Source organism: Octopus sinensis, linkage group LG7 (genome assembly GCF_006345805.1).
Source record: "Octopus sinensis linkage group LG7, ASM634580v1, whole genome shotgun sequence".
NCBI lineage: Eukaryota > Metazoa > Mollusca > Cephalopoda > Octopoda > Octopodidae > Octopus > Octopus sinensis.
The window spans coordinates 48,477,003-48,497,952 of NC_043003.1; the positions used below are offsets into that span (position 1 = coordinate 48,477,003).

Genomic DNA, 20,950 nt, shown 5'->3' on the forward strand with positions numbered 1-20,950 from the left:
AGACTTTGTAGAAGAAAGAAGCGATGGTGGAACAATGTTCCACTCTAAGCTGTGTCTGTATGTCTAGAAACATTAAACCATATCTACAACTGTATGTAGATTAAGTGTGATATCTGCATGCATATGCATATTAAAATGTGTCTGCATGTGTGTACATATATTATGGAATTAAAGGGAATGAAATAACACATGCAAATATATAAAATAAAAATAATCAATTGAATACACTTATATTGTGGATAATTTATAGTCCCTTTGCATCTCTAAAATCACCAGATTATTTATACTTTAATCAATGTTATCAGACTTATTTCTTAAAAAAGATATAAAATACTATTCTTTAATATTTATGGCATATATGGATAAGACATATTAATATCTTCACATATTGAACATTCATCATGCAAGGTAGATAAAGCTACGCACAAAAAAAGAAAGAAAAAAATTAATAAAGTGTGATGTACTGAAAACCCAATGCAACAAAAAAAAAAGGAAATAAAGAAAATTTAAATTGATTCAAATTTCCCTCAGTTGGGGAAAGAAAATGAAAACCTAATAAATAATTGTTAGTAATATTCATAGAAAAGGGGGAGATAACTTAAAAAAATTAATAAATTTCTCAAATTAATTTATGTGGTTTGGCAAAGGACAGCATAACCTTTGTTTGCAAACAAAGGTCAACCATGGATATATGTTTCAATATAGTTGACCTTGTCAGCATACTATAGTGTAATTAAGCTTGCAGATAAATTCACAAATTTTCCACATTCAGAAAAAGTATTACTAGATATTTTTGCTTAGAATAAACTGCACCTCCCACTCGCAAAAAACACACACATTTGTTCAAAATAAATACCTGCTTTATAGTCATCATGTTTTATATGATTTATTTAATGCAAAAACATCTGTTTATTAAAATGTACCAGTATTTTATTTTAGTATTATTAAAAGGTGTTGTTTTATTCAGTTCAGCCAGTGGATTGTGACTATGCTGGGTTATTACTTTCAAAGATTTAAATCAGTCATATCAACCACAATACTAATTCCAGTCAGATAGATCTTTATACATAAAATGACTAAGTTACTACTTTTTCAATGCAAAGGATATTGCTTGACTTGCTGTTTTAGACCAGCACACCCATGATTAATGACCGAGACCTTTGAAAATATGCTGTGTGTGAGGAGACCCGGCAGGACAAGTGAGACCATAACCTGTAGCCTTTACCAGGGATGTAGCCAGCCCACCTATGCATACCTTTCCTTCTTTGGACACAAAACTCTGCTGCGAAGACCTGTTGAGGTAAGTGAAATCGAAATTGAATTCAAAATCAAACCAAATCCGATGACTGGCACCCATGCCAACCTCCCTTCATTGGACACTAAACTCTGCATGCGAAGACCTGTTGGGGCAAGTGAAATCGAAATTGAACCAAATTCGATGACTAGCACCTGTGCCAGTGTAGTTGTCTGGCTTCCGTGCTGGTGGACACGTAAAAAGCACCATTTGAGTGTGATCGTTACCAGCATCGCCTTACTGGCACATGAACAAAGCATTCGAATGAGGTCGTTGCCAGTGCCGCTGGACTGACACCTGTGCAGGTAGCACATAAAACACACCATTTCGAGCGTGGCCATTGCCAGTGCCGCCTGACTGGCCCCCGTGCTGGTGGCACGTAAAAAGCACCCACTACACACTCGGAGTGGTTGGTGTTAGGAAGGGCATCCAGCTGTAGAAACTCTGCCAGATCAGATTGGAGCCTGGCGCAGCCATCTGGTTTGCCAGTCCTCAGTCAAATCAATCAACCCATGCTAGCATGGAAAGCAGACGTTAAATGATGATGAAGAAGATGATGATATATATATATATATATATATTATACATATATATTGGCAGAGTCCCAAATACTAACCCACTGTCTTGGAATTGAACTTGAAATAACTGTGTTTAGATGTGGAAGTACTTGTAAACACTAAACAAGATCTTGTCAAGGACTGATGATATCAGTAAGCAACTAACCATTCAGGTTCCAGGAAAACACATTGTAAATAATCTCACCATTTTTGAGGTAAACATCATATTGGGATGTCATTAACAGTTTTGTCGTTGGCACCTTTTCTGTGACAGACAGTGAAGACAAATTGCTGCACAGGAATTTATACCACTCTATTACAATCTACAGTCATTATTGACACATCTTGCATAGCATAGACACGTGAACTGACTCATTAAGTGTAACTATATTCTTTTTTACTGTCATCATAACATTTCTTTGTTAATGATTAATAAATATTTTTGTATTTGGACCGCATTTAGATTTTTGTACAGTCAACCAACCAAATATTTTGACATTACAAATATATATATATATATATATACATACATATATGTATGTAAGTATGTATGTATGTATGTACGTGTGTGTGTGCATACATACATATATATACTAAGGTCTTTTGCACAGTTTCTGCCTGTCAAATTTTACTCATAAAGAGTTGTTTGACACAAGGTTCAAGTAGAACACACTTGCCCAAAGTGCCATACAGTAGGATCAAAACTGGAACAGCCTGGTTGCAAATTCAACTTCTTAATCACACAGCTAAGCCTGTGTCAATAAAAATGTTTATATATGATGTCATATTTACATTCCTTCTCACATAAACCTTCAGTATCTGCAGATATCATCCAGTCAAGTCTCATATCTTAGTTTATTGAGACACCTTTGAAGATGTTGTCTTCATAGAGTAATTAATTGGGCAGAATAAACTGGAATAGAAAACTAGTCCATTAGAAAATCTCTGTTCAAGATAGAAGCAGTATACAAACCAAAAAGTATTGCCTATTTTGTAACCAGAACCACATTAATGTGGTCATAAGCAATACTTTTAAACTGGAATCATTTTGTTCATTGCATTCTACTGATTAAATAATTTGAACCCAAGATGGAAAGCAAACAAATTATAGGTCAATTTTACAGTGTTGCCATTACTTGCCATCTTGTAATATCATCTTTGAATGCTAAGTAAGTAAAAAATTGTAAATACTGTCTTAAGTTTCAGGGCTCATTTGAGCAGTTACCCAGTTTCCAGGGCATATAAGTAACAGAATTCACAACATTTCTGGATGGGATACCAGTCATGTATTGCAGAGTTACTCATTTGTAGTTGAGTGGACTGGACTAATGTGAAATGTAGTGTCTTGTTCAAAAACGCAACACACCGCCCTGCTTGGGAATTGAAACCATGACTTTGCGATTGTGAGTGCAACATCCTAACCACCAGGCCATGTGCCTTCACTGAGTGCTAAAGGCCTTGATCATAAACACATTTCAATAGAAATGCCAGGATATGAACCACTAACTTCTTAGATACCCTATAAACCAGTCATCTAATCTGATCTTCCTTATCTCTCTTAAGAATTAAGTGTTAAGGACAGAGACTTGAGGTTCCTTATGGAAATAACAGTTGTTCTTTCTACTAAAAGAGTCAAAGCCAGGTCTGTGCAGAATATGGCTGAAAATAGATTTTTACCACTATCCGTGGGTGCCTCGGGGAAAAAATAAGTTGACAAAACCCAGATAGGGTGTTGATGAATGTCCTCCTAAAATTGGAGCGACATGCGTGCTAATTTGTGGACGTGTATAAATTACAATCACGTATACACACACACACACACACACACACACATACACATCATGCCTTTTATAGATACAGATGCTTTCCATGTTACTTTTTTTGCACCCATTCTGCAGATTCTGCACACAAGCCTAACTGATGTTATGAGCATTGTTCAACCATGTTGGAGATAGGAGCTGTGTGTGAAACTGATCAAATGTGCCTGCACCTTGTTGTGACATATGCCTTTCAGAGCACCTTTTGCATCACACATACGCACACACACGCGCACACACACACATATGCACACATACACACACACACATATGCACACACACACATATGCACACACACACATACACACACACATACGCACACACACACACGCATATGGTTCAGTTGTAATATTAGAGCTTTTTCCATTGTTTCCAGAATGTTCCTATGTATGTTTGATGTGTGTTTTAAAGCAACTGAAGATCCAGCAATAATGATAACAAACTCTTCACTTTTGCTTATTTTAATTGCTTTAATTTCATTTATATTAAACTATTTCATAGTTTCTGTTGAATCTTTTCTATTCTGAGTTCATTTAAAGTACAAAATTGTATTTCCAGAGAAATTAACTTGGGTCACATTCAAAATTTTATTATACAATCAGGAAAATAATTAACAAAATATTAAGCAAAAATTTTAATTTTTGAGATAGTTCACATTGTGATGTTCCTCATGATCAAAGATGTGAAATGAAAATATAAATGAAAGGGACATTTTCCAAAAACATGTAATACCAAAATATAAATGTCAAAGTGCTGGTTCTAATATATAAAAAAAAACCCCAAAGCATTTCAACCCAAACCGAATATTGTTATGTATTGCATTTCCTGGCATACAAATCAACATAGTATGTAATGTAAGCACTGAAACATTGTCACCATCCTTCCAAATCCTGCTACATTCCACATGAAATTTTTGGTCCTTTAAAGTTGTCTGAGTGTAAGTCAACCTACCTTTTCCAGTTGTAAATTTTGGTTTGAAAAATTTGACTTGTATGCCAGAAAATATGGTATACATGTGTGTGTGTGTGTATATGAATATATATATATATATATATATATATATATATCAAATATATATGCATATCAAATATATATGCATATATATATATATATCAAATATATATGCATATATATATATATATATTTATATATAGATGGGTGTGTGTTTCACTGTGTGTGTGTGTGTGTGTATGTGTGTGTATATATATATATATATATATATATATATACATATATATACATACATACATTTATACTTGTGGGCCAAGCCACTGAGAGACCTTTGGTACAATATCACAGTCCCTGCTTTATCAACATGAGGCTAAAATATATTCATGAAAACTATCATATCAAACTTGGCTACAATCTTATTCTCAGGTATGCCATCTGGGAACTTCATTCAACATATATGTCAGCCCAGTGGGAATCTACACTAAACAACACTAGTTTCCACAAATAGCGAAATAAAATAAAGCAAAAAGAAAGAATATTATTTGCAGAAAAACAAAACACAAACAAAAGAAATTGAGCGCGTAAGTGAATGAGAGAAGAAAAAAAAAGCAACAGTTTCAGAAAAGTAAAAGTTGAACAGAAAAAAGTTATTAAGTTAATCAGTTAACATCAATTATATTCTAAACTATCAAACTGATTTGAAAGTCATATTTTGCCATACATTGTTAACATCAATACTATTCTCTATATTTATATACATATGTTTTGAGTTTTGATAATCGTATTTTTGAGCACACAAGGTGACATGGTATATAGTTGTATAAACTTTCAAATATTGTTACTATCCTTTGAATCCTACTGCATTTCATATGGAACCTTTGGTCCTCCAAAGCTGTCTTGCTGTATAAGTTGACTTATCTTTTTGGGCCTAAATTTTGGTATGAAAAATTTGACTTGAATGCCAAGAAAAATGGTATATGCAGGAATTTTACTGTAACTATCTTATTTTTACACTTAATCTTTTCCTTCTTAGAACTTTGGACTTCTGAAATCCCCATTCTGTTTATATCTCTCCTAGAGGTGTTATATTAATGGCATTGATTTCACCAATCTAAGGGGAAGGCCTGCAAAGGCCATTTTCTTCAGACTCAACAAATGAAAAAAACAATAAAAAAACATTATAATTAAACCTTGTTGAAGCAACAATACTGACTTATAAACAGACATAAGGCGATACATTTTGGGGCAGAGGACATAGTCAATTAAATCTGTCTAAGTACTTGACTGGTAATATATTTTATCCATTCAGTAAGTATGAAAGACAAAGTTGAAATCAGAACTTAAAAGGCCACAACTAAATTACTGACTTATGCCATTTTGCTTCCTATGCAATTTTTTCCCACTATTCTCAACTCTGGGCTATTTTCAGAGCCATTACCTTAGTATGGTGGGGGAGAGGAGCACCCCTTGAGGGAAGGATTCTCTCACCCAGGTCTTGTTGGTTTTGAATTGTCATTAATGCTTTTGTAACACCCTCTACCTTTTTACAAGGTAGGGGTGTTGGCCCTGTGTATATCCATTGTTTGCTCTGGGAAGAGGTGGTCCACACGAGGGGGTGCTGAAAAGTTCCTGGCATTAAGGGTATCACAAAAGGCCTGGTTGGAGGTCTTACCTTCCAAGTTCTTTTACAGGGCTTAGGAAAACTGTGTGAATCTAAGAGGGGGATTATGTTAAATAAAATCATAATTAACTGACCCCTGCCCTTTTTTTTTTACCCAAAGCAAGGAACTTTTCAGCACCCCCTTGTATTGCTTTAGCTTCTGTCCTTTGACCCGTTCAGCAAAGTAGATTCCACCAGGAGCTTGTACTCCATTGGCATAACTCTCAGAGTCATTGAGGCCCACAAGTCACACTACATTGCAACAAGGACTGGACCTTGTGGTGGCCATAACTAAATACCACAAAGTATTTCATTCAGCACTCTGTTTCTGCCAATTCACTGCCTTATTTTATTGAGAATTGTATTACACTTTCTTACACTGGTCTCTATCATAGGACTGGAGCCATACTGGTGCACTACCTTGATGGATCTTAGTTAATCCCTTTGACCTCACTTCGGTCTGATACTTAATTTAATGATTTCTTTTTCATCAAATGACTAAGTTACAATTTGAAATAAAGGGAGGCAACACAACACACCTGTTTACACTGGTTTACACCAACACATACACCAACACACATACACTGACACACACACAGACAATGGGATTTTGCATAGCTCTGTCTACCAAATTCCACTCACAAGACATTGGTTAATTCAAGGCAACATCAGAAGACACTTGGTTAAGATGTCACGCAATGAGATTGAACTCAAAATCACATGATTGCAAAATTAACATACCATTTTTTCCCCCTTTGCATTTGCTTTCTTGTAGTTTTCATAACTTAATACACATTCTTCTATCCTTCATACTTGTTTCAGTCATTGGACGGCAGCCATGCCGTGGCACTGCCTTGAAGGATTTAGTCAAATAAATCAATTCCAGGACTTATTTTTAATGTCTGGTACTTAATCTATCAGTTTCTGTTTTTGGTCAGACTGCTAAGTTATGGGGATGTAAACAACAGAACACTTGTTGTCAAGAAGTGGGGCAGATAAAACACAAATACAAATACAAAGACACACACACACACACACACATTTATGAATGGGTTTCCACACAGTTTCCATCTACAAAATTCACTCACAAAGTTTTGGTTGGCCTGGGGCTATAGTAGATATATGATTTATGTCTAATGTGTACTGTGATTGAACCCAAAACCACATGGTTGCAAAGTGAGCTTCTTAACCACACAGTCATGCCTGTACATGTACATAAATCAGACAGTGTTTCAAGTCAAGTAGATGATTTAACAGACAATAGCAAATCAAGACTCATTGGCTGGAAGATAAATGTGATTATATAAGGAACATGATTCTTTCAAGAATATTGGCAACCCACCTTATGTAACAAAATGCATAATCTGACACATTCATGATAGTCTGTGAAGGCAACAGTAAGTAAATAGGAGAGATTTCAATAAGTTCAGTTACTGTGAAGGGTGAAGAATCTTATGTTTCAGGCTTATGCCATTAGTCTGAGAATGAGAAAGAGAGAACTTATATCCACATGAAACCATGTCCTCCCTTTCTCTTCTTTGTTCTGACAAAGGGTAAGAGCTTGAAACACTTGATTTTTCACTCCTCATAGCAAGGGGTTGAATTTATTAACCCTTTTGATACCTCGCTGCCTGAAACTGGTTCTGTGATACAAACTTATTATACCGTTTTTAATGATCTAAATCAGGGGTTTTCAACAAGGGTCCTAGTAAAGATTTGAATTTATATGCAATAAATTGGTTGTACTTCTACACTACAGAAAATATCTTAAGTTTTTTTTCTATACAATCCTAATAATATTGAATTATAAAAATATAATTTTTAAAACATTGAATGGTTATGGGGGTCCAACTGAGTAAAATAGGAATCAGAGGGGTCCATAGATAAAAAAATGGTTGAAATTAAAATTAAAACATTCCAGTTTAATAACAATAAAGTTAATTTACCAAATTCTTCATGATTTCCAAAAATGAATTAAAACAAAAGCAGTGTATTTCAACAGAAATATGGTAACAAAAGGGTCAAAGTCTTCTCAGAACTTGTATATAATTATGATTTGTAGGGGAGAGATATAGCCAACAGAATTTACTTCAGTGCTTTCTTGTTATAATTTTATTGAACCCAGGGAAATGAAAAGCCAAGTTGAACCCAATAAAAGGTTTAGATTGAGAAGTAGAAGGGGAATCAATACTCTTAGGTATTTCATCCAATGTTTTACCATTTCTGTCACTTCATCATACTCAACCTACTTGTAAGAAAAATACTCAGCAGCAAATGCAAACACACAAAAAAAATAGCAATAAGCAAATGTGGATGGCAATGGTGTTGACTGGTGATTGAAAGGACCGATGATGGTGGCAATGAAGTTGCTGATAATATTTATGATTGTGATGATGATGATGACGATGATGATGATGATGATGGTTGTGGTGGTGACGAAGAAGATGGTAATAAAGATAATAATGATGATAATGATGGTGATGATGATGGTTGTGGTGGTGATGAAGAAGAAGATGGGGAGAGTTATAATGATGACAATGATGCTTATATGATGATGACAGAGATGGTGATGATGATGATGATGATGATAATGATGATCATGGTGGTGTTGCTGAGGAGGAAGAAGAAGAAGGTGAGAATGATAATGACGACAAAGATGGTGATGGTGATAATTATTATTATTATGATGATGATGATAGTGAAGAATTGTGATGATGATGATGATAAAGAAGAAGACGAAGAAGAATGAGAGGAAGAAGAAGAAGGTGTTAATGATAATGATAACAAGGATGATTATAATAATGATAGTTGTGATACTGTGATGATAAAAATGGTGACAGTGATAATAATGATGATGATTATAGATGGTGATGACTGATAATGAGATGATATATACAGATTGGCCATAAATTACCTTTACAATTTGAAAAGTACAGAAAAAAAAAGGATGACTCAGCAGAATTTATTGGAAAACACAAATAAAGTTTTATTAGAAATATCAGAATACTTCCAGATGGGTATTCAAATTGTAAAAGTAATTTATGTCACCCTGTATATATGATGATGACGACAATGATGATGATAATGATGATGATGGTGGTGGTGGTTGTAGTGATGCCAGTGTTGAAATGATGGTGGTGATGATGATGATGCTGCTGCTGATGGCAATGATGATGCTGATGATTCTGATGATGGTGATGTTCTAGATGATGATCCTGATGATGATGATGGTGGTGGTGGTGATAATGATGATGATGATGATGATTATGATAATAAAGCAACTGGAAGATTAAAAAAAAAAAAATTTTTCCATGATGGTGGTCATATGGGCAAAGCGATTAAGAAAGAAAACTTGCAAAAAGCCAAAAGAAGCAAAAAAATGTGGAGATGAAGAGATTTATGAGCAGGAGAGGCACGCCTTTTTGACATTTTTTTTTCAATCTTTTGAGAGATATGAGGCTTGGAAGGAGCTCTTAAACAAAAGTATGAAGAACAGGGAGCAGAATGTGGGGCCTCCTATTTGAATAAATAGGAAAAGAAAACAAGGAAAAGGTGCAAGGTAACTGGTAGACAAGAGGCATGCGAAACATTGAAGATGGCTACAAACCAAATATGCCATGGTCAAAGGTGTGCAGGAGGCCTGCTGATGCAAGGGTTGTTGAGTCATAAATATATTATCAGCAGATTTACTGCAGCCTGTGTTTTTGCTAGACATATGAAGTTCATCTTTTGATGACCTAAAGTCTAAAACCTGCCAATAAAGAATGAGAAACTGCAACATTAATATTGTCCAAAACTTTCATGAACTGTGTCTCTGTAAAGATTTTTTTTTTAAAAGATGTGGTGACAGTGTTCGTAGATGGTATGTAAGAAAATGAATGAAAACAAATGAAAAATGACAATGGTCTGTTTTGTTTGCTCCCCACATCTTATGGTAGGTTTTTTAAAATATACATTGCAATGAAAATGTTTTTAGAGAGTTATCACTCCTATCTTAAAGCAATTCTAAATACACTCATATATTCTCTGGCATATTACATAATATATATGAACTATAACCTGTCATTATAGAACTAGCTAGCCTTCTTTGATCGTTGTACTACTAAAAATCAGGCCCTCTTCCAGGTTATAGCGAGTACAAAATATGTTTGTTAAATGGTGAATAGAACTTGAGAAAGGTAAACTAGTCTTAATGTATGTCCATCTGTATATGTATGTACATATATAGTTAATGTCGTAAGAATTCAGAAATTTTGAGAGAACACGAAACAGTTCTTTTTTGGAGTGGTGAAACCTGAAACAGATAAAGTTATGAATAATATTTACATGCTATTACTTATGGTTTCAACTTTCACCACTCCAAAAAAAGAAACAAAATTTTATATACATACACATATTTATACATGTCAATATATTAATATTTGCTTTTATTTATAGTAATATATAAAAACAGAGGGACATTAACTGAAGGATCACCAAATATATTTTAGTAGAGTACCACATTTAATTTTACAAGATTGATAGTGACTTCGAAGTTCTATCAGTGATTGGTATTATCAGATAATTCTGATGAATTCAATAACTGGAGACACTTCAAAGTCATTTTCAAACTTTTCCTTATAAAAATGCATAAATACATAAATGCATCCATACATAACTCACACACACACACACACATATGGAGGTGTATAATATCTCAGTTTTATCATCATTGTATTGACTATCCTCTATCTCTTCACTTTCTTCCGTCTGTGCCTCTCTCTTTCCTTTCCATAAACATGCAAGGCCATGTGACTATCTATATTCACTGGCAAAGAGTTAAAGTTATATAACATTAACATGCTTGTACCTAACAACTAACAAACTGTGAGTGGCAGAAGCAAGATGAGAATTTTAAATTCAGTATCTCAATTTTATTATCTTTATATTATATATCACTCTGCTACCTCACTTCACTCTTTCATTTATAAACACAGGCTGTTTTTATATGCAGTGTAGCATGTTTTGAGATGGTATACCCACCTGTCTGACTCCCCACTTAAGCATGACAACTTCCTCATGAGTATTTGAGAATGTTTTGATATGCACTTCTATGTAACACTGTAGAGAAAGCTGTATTCTTAATCACACAGGATACCCTTGAAAAGTTTCTGTCTCTACCCTTGCCCATAAAATGGAACCAGCCTTTTTTAGTGAAGTTATACTAGATCATCAAGATGTCCCACTAGTCCAGTACTCTGCAGTTGGTATGCTGTGGCACACAGGTGTGCCACAAGATGATGCAAGGTGTGCCATGGTGTAACCCAGATATAACTTTTTTCTCCATACTTTTATTTCGTATTTGGATTTGGTTTGCAAGTTTCTTTATATGAGTTCATGTGTTGAAGCATATTCTGTTGTGTCTGGGGAGAGTCATTCTCTTTTTGTGCCTTATAATTTAACACACTCACCAGTAAAATTTCCACTTGTTTCTAATTTTTATTTTCCTAAAATTTTCGTTGCGTCTTGCAACCTTTTCAATAGTCTTGACTCTGTCCGTTATTTACACTGCGTTCCTTTTATATATGAACTATATATATTTCGTTGCAAGACGCAACGAAAATTTTAGGAAAATAAAAATAAGAAATAAGTGGAAATTTTACTGGTGAGTGTGTTAAATTATAAAGCACAAAAAGAAAATGACTCTCCCCAGACACAACAGTCTATACTTTTAATTATGTATTTAGATCACGTGTACTGCTGAATTTTAAAAAGAATATAAATGTACTGCAAGTAAAAAAAAGGTTGCAGAGCACTGCTCTAGTCTGAGGCTGAGGCTATCCCTTACATCGATGGGAAGTATGATTGAGATGTGGACATTCTAAGTTGCATTGTAGGCAATTTTTCTAGGAGGGTGGTAACTTCTAATAAGAACTAACACAAGGTAAAGAGAGCATTTTAGTCCTCCATGTATGGGTCAATCTTTATGGTGCCAGTAGTATGATAAAACACACCAAGGACATTCTGCAACGTGATTGGTGATAGGAAGAGCATCCAGTCATAGAAACCACTTCAGAAATAACTTGTGAAAATAAAACATGGACTCTGCAAGCCAAGCTGAATCACATGAAACTCATCTAGAGCAATAATTCTGAATAAAAACTCATACAGGATAGAAGGAAACTCTTTAGTTCTGCTCTCATGAGACAACCTGGTCTTGGTGTCACAATAAAATGCATCCGAAATATATACAAACACCAAAGCTTGCTGTTTTTTTCAGTTGCTCTATAAGCAAAATAATGCAGATAGTGACAATCCTGACAACTCATCCAACCCATGCTAACATGGAAAAGCAAACATAAGATGATGATGATGGTGATACACATATGAATTAGAGTATTTAGGCATGTCCCGTTAGTTACATTATAAAACTAATTAAGTTAGTGAAGTGGTCGGCATTAGGAAGGACATCCAGCCATAGAAATCATGCCAAAATAGATATGAGAGCATGATGTAGCCCTTGGGCCCACTGGATCCTGTCAAACCGTCCAACCCATGCCAGCATGGAACATGAATGTTTAAATGATGATGATGATGAACTTTCTGAGAGACCCTTTAATATAATCTTTGGAGGTTGAACTGATTAAGATACAATGTTTGTGTGTGCAAGCATGTGTTTGTTTATACACACACACACATATATGTAATATACATTGCTAATGATGAGGTTAATAGACAAAAAAATTATTAACAAATTTTATCAGATATTTAATGGATATTATGAGTTAAATGCATGACCAAAGATAGCCTTAATTATGAAATGTTCACAAGGCATTATAAGTTGTCTGTTGTGAAGAGGAGAGCTCTGACTTTATCAAGTAGGGGCCTTTTCTGATGGAACAGCCTGTAAGCAGCAAACTAACAGTAGGGCCCAAACCACTAAGTTTCAGGGGCATAAACAATACCATTTGTCAAGCGGTGTGGGGATGAATAGATATATATAAAAACACACACAAAGACGCACATGCATGCACATGCACGCACATACACACAATTACACAAACATGCTGAGTTCTTTTCAGAGAAAGGCCCGATAAACAGCTAACAAACAGTAGGGCTCTTTGCCAATAAAGACACTTTAAAGAGGGAAAATAACTCGGACAAAAAGCTATTTAAAATGAATTAACTTACATCAAGGGTTTTCTTCAATGAAAGACCCTTTAAACAGGAAAATTAAATTACAGTAAGGCATTTCTCCAATGAAATGATTTGCAAACACTAACCTGACTTTTCTTCTTAATTTTTTTGCACTTAATATTAACCAAGAACATCATTAGTTTTCTCAGACGGTACTGTTTCACTTGAGTTTATTGTTTTATATTTTTTACAAAATCTTTTACAGAGTTTTTAGAGTGTGCATCTAAATTAAGGAGGCACTTACTGATATTATCTAGTGAGTAGTTACTTAGCTTATGAATTGTAGACTTTTAATATCTTAGCAATTTAAAGTTGAATATAAATCTTACTGGTATTCATATATTCTTTTCTACTCTGGGCACAAAGCCCAAAATTTTTGGTGAGGGTACCAGTTGATTAGATCGACCCCAGTACACAACTGGTACTTAATTTATTGACCCCTGAAAGGATGAAAGGCAAAGTCGACCTTAGTGGAATTTGAACTCAGAACATAAAGACAGACGAAATACCGGTAAGCATTTTGCCTGGCATGCTAAACATAGAGGGGACAAACAAGGACAGACAAATGGATTAAGTCAATTATATTGACCCCCAGTGTGTAACTGGTACTTATTTAAGGATGAAAGGCAAAGTCGACTTTGGTGGAATTTGAACTCAGAACGTAGTGGCAGACGAAATACCTCTAAGCATTTCGCTCGGCGTGCTAACAATTCTGCCAGCTCGCCACCTTCTGGTATTCATATATTACTGATATGAAGGTAGCAAGCTGGCTAGATCATTAGCATGCCAAACAAAATGTTTAGAGTTCATCTCTATATTTGGAGTTCAAATTCCTCCGAGGTAGACTTTGCCTTTCATCCTTTCAAGTTTGATAAAATAAGTACTAGTCAAGTACTGGGGTTAATGTAATCAACATCTCATCCCTTCAAAAACTGTCAGTCTCATGTCAAAATGTGAAACCATTATCTATATGTTATTGTAATCTCAAATGTGTTACATAAGTTGTGATTCTTTCTAACAGCAAATTTTGTAGGGCACGAGTTAATAAGAACTCAACAGACAAAGTACAAGGAGAAGGCCTGACAATTGGGAATTTATATGTAGCAACATATTCCCTCTCAATAAGGACTTAAAGAAAATATATTTTATTTCTTTGTCAATGGTTTTACAATGGCCACTAACATGCTCACTTTGCAACCATATGGTTTCATGTTTAATCCCACTGCATGGCACCTTGGGCAAGTATCTTCTACTAAAGACCAGTACTTTGTGAGTAGGGACGTGCTGCCTGGGTAGGCAAGGTAGGCAGTGCCTACCCTGAATAAAATAAATCATTTTCATCATCGTTTAACGTCTGCTTTCCATGCTAGCATGGGTTGGACAATTTGACTGAGGACTGGTGAACCAGATGGCTGCACCAGGCTCCAATCCGAACTGGCAGAGTTTCTACAGCTGGATGCCCTTCCTAACGCCAACCACTCCGAGAGTGTAGGGGTGCTTTTACGTGCCACTGGCACAAGGGCCAGTCAGGCGGTACTGGCAATGGCCACGCTCAAACAGTGTTTTTTATGTGCTACCTGCACAGGAGCCAGTCCAGCAGCACTGGCAATAACCTCACTTGAATGGTTTTTTCATGTTCCACTAGCACAAGTGCCAATCGACTCCAGAATTTATTCTTTGTAAGCCTAGTACTTATTCTATTGGTCTCTTTTGCCAAACTGCTAAGTTACGGGGGATGTAAACACACCAGCATCGGTTGTCAAGAGATGCTGGGGGGACAAACACAGACACACAAACATACACACACATACATATATATATATATATATATATATATATATATATACGACGGGCTTCTTTCAGTTTCTGTCTACCAAATTCACTCACAAGGCTTTGGTTGGCCTGAGGCTATAGTAGAAAACACTTGCCCAAGGTGCCACGCAGTGACACTAAACCCGGAACCATGTGGTTCATAAGCAAGTTACTTACCACACAGCCACTCCTACACCAAGGATGTTGATGATGATGATGATGATAATCATTTATGTATTGCTTGTGGTACATTTGTTTTTTAGGGAAGTGAGAAAAGAGCTCACAGCTTGGTAATGCTCCATATGAAACAGGTGGAGTGAGACGCTTGTGATGAGACTGATTGGTTGATGGATGCTGGTATGATTAGATGCTGCATTAAAGAGCTACAGGATAATCAAGTTGGTTTTAGTTTTGTGCAATGTTGATAGGGTTAGGGTTACAAGTTGATGAGAATTAAGATTACAAACTGATGGAAGTTAGAGCTGCTAAGCAAATTATGAGTGTTAAAAGATGATTTGGAACTAAGATTTATGTGCTAACGTACTGCATAAGAAACTTGTGAAAGTACTAAATACTGCTACTGTTAAATACACAGGTTTAGTGGTACATACATACATACATACATATGTTTGTGTGTATATTAATGTTTGTTTTTATGTTTAGTTATAATAAAAACAATTTTACATTAATCTGAAGGGTTACTCTGTACTCTTGTAGAGTACAAATTTATTATTCTTATGCAAGAATGTTGTTGACAGTGACTTCGAAGTTCCAGCAAGCTAGGCCACTGTCGTCCAATGATTGTTTAGCTGTCTGAAACTTTGAAGCCAGTGTCAACAGTATTCTTGTTTAGACACACAAACACACACACATACATTATTCTTAAACAATATATATATATGTATATATATACTGATTATATAACCTTAGATCTAAAGGAATCAGATATCAAATGTATGTAGTAGTTTAGTATAAATGAAGAAATATATATTTGCTCATACTTGTAAATATGCATGAATATAAAAATAAGTACACGTACACTCACAAACATATATGTATGAGTTATATATGTATCAATTTCTTGGAGAAGACAGAGGGAACTTTTTGGGAAAGGAGTTGAATACATAGCTGATTAAATTGGTATTAGTGTATTGCTTGTACTTATTTTACTTCCTTCACCCTTGGTGGAATTAGACATAAATCTGTCATGATTTAGAAAAGAATATATATTATCAAAAATAAAGGCTACTGTTCTGTTACTTCTTGTATTTCACAACTTTTTGCAGATATATTAGAATTATGAATATTTATACAGCTATACATGTATAATCCTTTAACCCATATTAAAAATAAATATACTTACATGAATATAAAACACACACACACACATATATATATACAAATGTGTAGGTATGGTTCAATGGAAATAATCAGTGGTATAATATAGGTATTAAAACAAGAATAAATTACTGAATATCATAAAAATGTCAACTGGAAGATTGTTTCAGGAGATATTTAAATGTAATTATAGTGTGGGGTTTGTAAGAGAAAATATGAAATATATTGAAACAGAAGAGGTATATAATTAGTACACATTGCAAATCATATTATTGACACACACACAGAGGCACATGTGCACAGAACAGCCACATGTACACACACACACACACACATGGTAACAGAGGGTACTCAACCCTATAATTTCACTGTGGTTTTTGGTGCATTACAGATCTGATAGAAAGTGATGGCCACTACAGAATACAACATTTTGATCAGTAAAATTCTATGTATATATATATATATTAATATTCAATTTTATTAATAGATTTCTTGCCAATAGAGAAAGAGCCAGTTTCTAGTGTAGATTCAAGGCTTCTTCATTGGAATTTTAAGCATCAACAAATGTATTTGTGCATGTTTGTGGGTATATATATGTATGTAGGTACTTATGTATGTTGTGTAGGTACTTATGTATGTTATATTATGTATGTATGCACCATCCGAATGTGGCCGATGCCAGCGCTGCCTTGACTGGCGTTCGTTCCGGTGGCACGTAAAAAAGCACCAATCAATTGTGGCCGTTGCCAGCCTCCTCTGGCACCTGTGCTGGTGGCACGTAAAAAGCACCCACACCACTCAGAGAGTGGTTGGCATTAGGAAGGGCATCCATCTGTAGAAACACTGCCAGATCAGACTGGTGCCTGGTGCAGTCTCCTGGCTTCCCAGACCCTGGTCGAACCATCCAACCCATACTAGCATGGAAAACGGATGTTAAATGATGATGATGATGATGATGCTATGTATAGATGTATGCATGCATGTATGTATGTATGTCAATATTCAGTTTTATTAAAAAATTTCTTGTCAGTAGAGAAAGAGCTGGTTTCTAACCTAGATCCAAGGTTCCTTCATTGGAATTTCAACAACATCAAGATACTTTTGCATGTGTATGTGTTTATTTGTATGTTCTGTTTAATGTAAGTATTCTTACATTAGACTATGCCCATGCTGGGGCACTGCTTTGAAGAGTTTTAGTAGAAATTGACATCAGGATTTATTTTTTAAAGCCTAGTACTTATTCTATCAGTGTCTTTTGCTGAACTGCTAAGTTATGGGGACATAAACACACCAACACTGGTTGTCAAGTGGTGGTGGTGGTGGTGGGGAGGGGACAAACACATACACACACACATATATTGAGTCATCCTATAAATAATGTTTTTTTTTATACTTTAATTTTCAAAATTAAGATAAACAAAATTCGTTTTTAATTTAAAATATACTCTCCTTCATTTTCTACAATGCTCTTCTATCTATTTGGTAGACTTACAAGACTCCTCTTCCAATACTTGTCCATGACAAAAAATACACCCCCAGTACTGTTCTCACCTTTTCTACAGAATTCATATTTTTTTCTGTCCAACTGAACTAGAAGACTGTGGAATAAATGATAATCAGATGGGGCAATGTCCAGCAAATATAGTGGGTGGGTATTGTTTTCCATTCAAATGGCTCCTGCCTTTGGAATATCAATCTCGTTGTATGTAGCCAAGCATTATCCTGATGAAACAACACCTTTCACCTTGAAACCAAAGATATTGTTTTTCTTCTAGTGCTGACTTAAGCCGCTCAAGCTGCTTGCAGTAGATCTCCTTTGTTACCATTCGGTTTGCATTTAAAAGTTCAAAGTAGGCTAAATCTTTCATATCCCACCAAACACAAAACAACACCATAAGTGGGTGAAGACCTTCTTTAGCCTGGGGTGCCAATGTTTCTCCTTTCCCTACCCACTGAACCTGGGACCATGTGATTGGGAAGCAGGCTTCTTACCACACAACCACATTTTTTACATTTGTTTTTCTGTATTACTGTAAGTTGGATGAATATATATACCAATATTAATGATGCATTGTTTTATGGCTAGATGCTTTTCCTGCCATTAACCCTTATCTATTTTCCAAGTTTTCAAATAAGGGACTTTTTGTTATTTCACTCAGTTTTGAAGGCACAGAGCCAGAAGCCAGTTTTCTTGACAGGGAACGTCTGCACACCTTACAGATTGTTTTAGCTTAATGCTTTCATGTAAAGCTCAGAAAGTATACAATCATACAAGCACACACATGCATGCATGCACATATACACACAACAGGTTTCCATACAGTTTTTCTCTACTAATTTTACTCCCCACCAAAAAGTCATAATGAAACTATAATAGAAGACACCCAAAGTGGTGCATTCTGAGTTTGAAACCAGGACTACTTGGTAACAAAGCAAACTCTGTATCCACATAATAATGCCTGCACAAGCCCTCCATCAAGGAGAGCAAGAAGGCAGAAGAGATTCTTTAGGCCTCCTTGCACATGACAACCTCTCTACTGTTGGTGGTCTTAGAAAATGCACCCAGCACACAACAAAATAGTTGGTGAAATGAAGAGCATGAGCCATAGAAACCATACCAAACGTAGAATGTATGAAGAAGACTTGAACATATCAAGTCACATCAAAAGATACCATCTAAGAGGGTAATAAATTGGGATAAGAATTAATACAGGGTACTTGGAAACGGGTTCAGTGTGGCAACAAGAAAAGCATCTAGCCATAGTAAATCTGCCTCAATAAACTATGCAAGCATAGAAAAGTGTACAGGGTCCCTCCACAGAATAGACGTAGGGGTGGCTGTGTGGTAAGTAGCTTTCTTACGAACCACATAGTTCTGGGTTCAGTCTCACTGCATGGCACCTTGGGCAAGTGTCTTCTACTATAGTCTCGAGCCGACCAAAGCCTTGTGAATGGATTTGGTAGATGGAAACTGAAAGAAGCCCATCGTATAAATATATCTATGTATGTATGTGTGTGTGTGTATACGTTTGTGTTTATGTGTTTGTCCCCCCAACATCGCTTGACAACTGATTCTGGTGTGTTTATGTCCCTGTAACTTAGCGGTTCAGAAAAAGAGACCGATAGAATAAGTACTAGGCTTACAAAGAATAAGTCCTGGGGTCGATTTGCTCGACTAAAGGCAGTACTCCAGCATGGCCACAGTCAAATGACTGAAACAAGTAAAAGAGGGTGTCCTAGAAAAATTTACTCATGTTTAAAACTCTTCCTAAAGAACATCAGTTCAGGTAATATAATCTACAATTTGCAAAAAGATTTGCATATGTCTTTTGCTCATGTGACTAGTATTTCATTCATCTATAACTTGAAAGCAAAACGTGACCAGGTTGTCACTTTGTAAACGGTTGGAGTAAGCAACAAAGACATAACAAAACATTTGAATGTGTGTTGTAAAACAGTGTTCAGTTTGTTTATATACTATGAGCTGCTTCTAATTCATATATGAATTTTTTTTTGTGGCATGAAACATTGGGACATGCCAGCAGATGGAGTTTAAACCATCTAGTATATAGTTGGTGATATGGCTTGCAGCGGGCCTTGTTCAGTATGCAGCTTCAATAAGTCAAAACAATGTTGAAACATCGATGCTTGTTGCTCTGTGGAGGGACCTGATGTGAGCTGTCTCGCTTGACTGTGACTTACTTTTAGGTGTTTTTTTACACCAGGTGCATAGAGAATATATTTTATATTTTCTTATGCCTAAAAATTGCAACTGACCCATGAACTAACAACACACATAAATTGTGTATGTGTGTTCGATTCTGTATATATATATATTTTGCATATACATTATATCAGACCTTGATACTGTGTGGACTAAGGTCCCCATTGACAGGCCGCTGGTATTTATAGAGTGTTAAACACTTTCGGTGTGCAAATTAGGGACTTCTTCATAGAGTTGGCTGTTTGATTCTCTGGAGACTGTCAGAATGATGCAGATGCCTCTGGTGAGAACTGAATAAGGTTCAAAAAACAATTAAGGTTGTTTGTCATTTTTTCAGTCTGCAGAGAAATGTTACATATATATATACTTTTTACTTACTTCAGTCATTAGACTGTGGCCATGCTGGGGTGCTGTCTTGAAGAACTTCTAGCCAAATGAATTGACCTTAATACTTTTTTTAATGGCTGGCACTTATTCTATTAGCCTCTTTTACCAAACTGCTGAGTTACAGTGATATAAACATACCAACACCGGTAGTCAAGTGGTGGTGGGGAACAAACACACACACACATAACTGTCAGACATCTTTCAGTTTCTGTCTACCAAATCCACTCACAAGGC

The 20,950-nt window shown here is 35.6% G+C and overlaps 1 protein-coding gene across 2 annotated transcripts in view; it reads right to left on the bottom strand.

The window, feature by feature from the left end:
- LOC115214052 (rab11 family-interacting protein 2) overlaps window positions 1–20,950 on the bottom strand; it is a 164,306-nt gene that overhangs the window by 16,552 nt on the left and 126,804 nt on the right. Inside the window, exon 7 of one of the 2 annotated variants that reach the window (XM_029783092.2) lies at window positions 9,887–10,030. The exons of the other annotated variant lie outside the window; for it this stretch is intronic. Within the exon in view, the coding sequence (XP_029638952.1) occupies window positions 9,887–10,030 (144 nt within the window). The remainder of the gene's footprint in view (window positions 1–9,886; window positions 10,031–20,950) is intronic. 2 annotated transcript variants of the gene reach the window in all.